We start from the raw sequence: 2,802 nt of genomic DNA, 5'->3' as shown, positions 1-2,802 counted from the left end.
TCGAGGCGAAGGATGCGACGGGCGAGGTGTTTGGGGCGTCCTGAGGGCTCTGGAGCCGGGAGCTGGGGTACGGCAGTGCGGGCAGTGCTGTGGGGCAGGGCAGGGGTGCAGGTCTGGGAGCAGTGGAGCAGAGGAGGCACGGTGACGGCCATGCGGTGGGACCGTGCTTAGCGCGAGGGGCAGCCCTGCTCTCCGTGGAGCTCTTCCTTTGGGCCTCGCTGGGGAGCATTGGTGCTGCGTGAGCCCCCAGCGTGCCCCGTGCCTCCCCCCTTCTTTGGCTAATCCCACCTTTATGCTGCTCTGCTCGACGCCTCCTCCAGCCCAGCATATCTCTTGCAGCCATCCCACATCCGCCTGCCCCATTATGGGGGTCCTATACTCATTGGCATCTTATGGGATGAATGAGCGAGTTTGCTGCTTGATGACCCCACGTTGCCTTTCTTTTACAGGCTGCCCGTGCCCCCCTGCCCGCTGGGGGCCCCCCTGCCATGGCTATCGTGCAGACGCTGCCTGTTTCCATCGAGGCCACCCCTGAGGCGGCTGCCCAGCTCCGCACTGCCACCTGCTCGCCCCTGCCCACCCACAGCACCATGGGCAGTGTGGGCAGCCTGATCGCCAGCCGACCCTGCCACGATCGCTCCTGCCAGCCTGCTGGTGCTGGGGGTCCCTTCCGTGTGCAGGATACGCTGCTGCAAGCTAGCCCCCCAGATCCCCTGCTCCACACTTTGCCCCCTAAGAAGCCGTGCTCAGCCACTGCCCATGCCTACACCAACGAAGTTTTCCATGGGGAGTGGCTGGAGGCCGCCTCTCCCATCAGTCCCTGCAGCGATTCAGATGAGGCGCGGGATGAACAGGCCCCAAGTGATGGCATCCGGGGGCCACCCCCCAAGCTTGTCCCTGTCTCTGGCAAGCTAGAGGAGGTAAGATGGGAGCGGTGCTGGGGGATCTGCTCAGCACCCTGTGCAACACTGGGGCTGCTGGGCTTGGGGAGAGGTGCTGGTGCATGCAAAGAGAGAACACATGGTCCGTGTCCCTATGGGTGGTGGTGATCTCTGTGCTCCTGTTGCCCTCTTCCTCGTGTCAGGAGTGGCCATTTATGTGTGGGAGTCTCTCTTGAAACTGCTGCATGGAGCAGAGGGCATCTAGTGGTCATCTTCGTCAGAGCTGGAACACCTTGAGGTGTTGGGTGGGAGCAGAATTGGTGGGGTTACTGTGTTCTTCCTGGTGCGCTGGCAGCATCCCTAGCCTCTGCCAGGCCACTTCTGGAGAATGCCTGTTCCCTAGACCCCACTCTCTCCTCTTTCCCCTTGCAGAATGTGGAGAAGACTCTGATTCGCCCCATGGCATTCAAGCCGGTGGTACCCAAAATCAGGACTGCTCCAGGGCCAGCCAACCAGGGGATACGTCCAGGGGCTGCAGCGCTGTCAGAGAGCCAGGTGAGCCTCACTCACCTGCTGGGGACCACCGGGGCCGACAAGCCTGGCTCACTGAGCTGCCGCGCCAGCAGCCACTCAGGCACGCTCTCAGACTCGGGACGCAACTCTCTGTCCAGCCTGCCCACCTACAGCACAGGCTGCAGCCAGCATACTGAGCCTGGCAACCTCCCAGCCACCCCTCATGGCCACCCTGAGCCCTCAGGTGGCTACCGCCCACCAGCCGGCCCTTCCAACTCGGACAGTGGGCGCTCATCCTCCAGCAAAAGCACGGGCTCGCTGAGTGGCCGGGGCCGGCCCTCCTCTGAGAGTGGCTCCTGTGAGCGCTCGCCGCTACCAGGTGAGGAGGTCCTGTTGGTGCGTGAGCTGGAGGACAAGCTGCGGGAGAGGGAGGCTGAGCTGCAGCAGCTGCGGGACAGCCTGGATGAGAATGAGGTGGCCATCTGCCAGGTAAGAAGCCTGCAAGGGTGTGGAGAACCAGGGGAGCTCTCAGGGTTGGGGGTGCCCGTATGGCCCCATCGTGTGGGTTTGGGTTATGCATATAGTGGCGTGTCTGGGGAACCCCGTGGAGGCTCTAGATGTCGACCTGGGGAGACATGGAGGTGATGGTGTGCGATGTCATATCTCAACATTCACCTGTGCCCAGGTATACGAAGAGAAGCAGCGTCGCTGTGAGCAGGAGCTGGAGGGTTTGCGGCAGCGCTGTGCAGCCCAGGTGCGACAGGCGGCCCAGCAGGCGCAGCGTGGGCAGCAGGTCCTGCAGCTTCAGGTGCTGCAGCTGCAGCAGGAGAAGAAGCAGCTGCAGGAGGACTTTGCTCAGCTGCTGCAGGAGCGGGAGCTGCTGGAGCGCCGCTGCGCATCCTTTCAGCGGGAGCACACTGAGCTGGGACCACGGCTGGAGGAGACTAAATGGGAGGTGAGCCATACTGGGGACAACCGTGGTGTCCCTGTTTCTTGGGGGGCAGGATGGGGCCGTGGCCAGTGCCTGAGCAACCACTGTCCACAGGTGTGCCAGAAGTCAGGTGAGATCTCGCTGCTGAAGCAGCAGCTGAAGGAGTCGCAGGCAGAACTGGCGCAGCGCGGTACAGAACTGCTGGTGCTGCGAGCGCAGCTGCGCGAGGCGCGGGCCGAGCTGCAGGCAGGTGAGCAGCAGGCGCGGGGGCTGCAGGAGGCCGCCCGGCTGAAGGCGCTGGAGCTGGAGGTGTGCGCCAATGAACTGCAGCGACGCAAGAGTGAGGCTGACCTGTTCCGTGCCAAAGCGGGCCGTCTGGAGCAGGAGGTGGCCGGGCTGCGGGATGCCGCTTGGGGACGCTGCCCGCAGTCCAGCGAGGGCTGCCCCGAGCCCGGCGAGGAGCCGCGGGGCATGGCG

The 2,802-nt window shown here is 64.1% G+C and overlaps 1 protein-coding gene across 1 annotated transcript in view; it reads left to right on the top strand.

Annotated features, from left to right (window-relative positions):
* Positions 1 to 436: 436 nt before the first annotated feature.
* LZTS2 (leucine zipper tumor suppressor 2) overlaps positions 437 to 2,802 on the top strand; it is a 5,095-nt gene continuing 2,729 nt past the window's right edge. The window contains exons 1-4 of the mRNA XM_019617753.2: positions 437 to 920; positions 1,314 to 1,883; positions 2,080 to 2,349; positions 2,440 to 2,801. Coding sequence (XP_019473298.1) covers positions 489 to 920; positions 1,314 to 1,883; positions 2,080 to 2,349; positions 2,440 to 2,801 — 1,634 coding nt within the window. The 5' untranslated portion in view covers positions 437 to 488. The remainder of the gene's footprint in view (positions 921 to 1,313; positions 1,884 to 2,079; positions 2,350 to 2,439; position 2,802) is intronic.

This window comes from Meleagris gallopavo, chromosome 8 (assembly GCF_000146605.3).
Source record: "Meleagris gallopavo isolate NT-WF06-2002-E0010 breed Aviagen turkey brand Nicholas breeding stock chromosome 8, Turkey_5.1, whole genome shotgun sequence".
In the NCBI taxonomy this organism is placed as follows: domain Eukaryota; kingdom Metazoa; phylum Chordata; class Aves; order Galliformes; family Phasianidae; genus Meleagris; species Meleagris gallopavo.
Note: the sequence above shows the minus strand (reverse complement) of the source record. Positions and strands in the feature narration are given on the sequence as shown.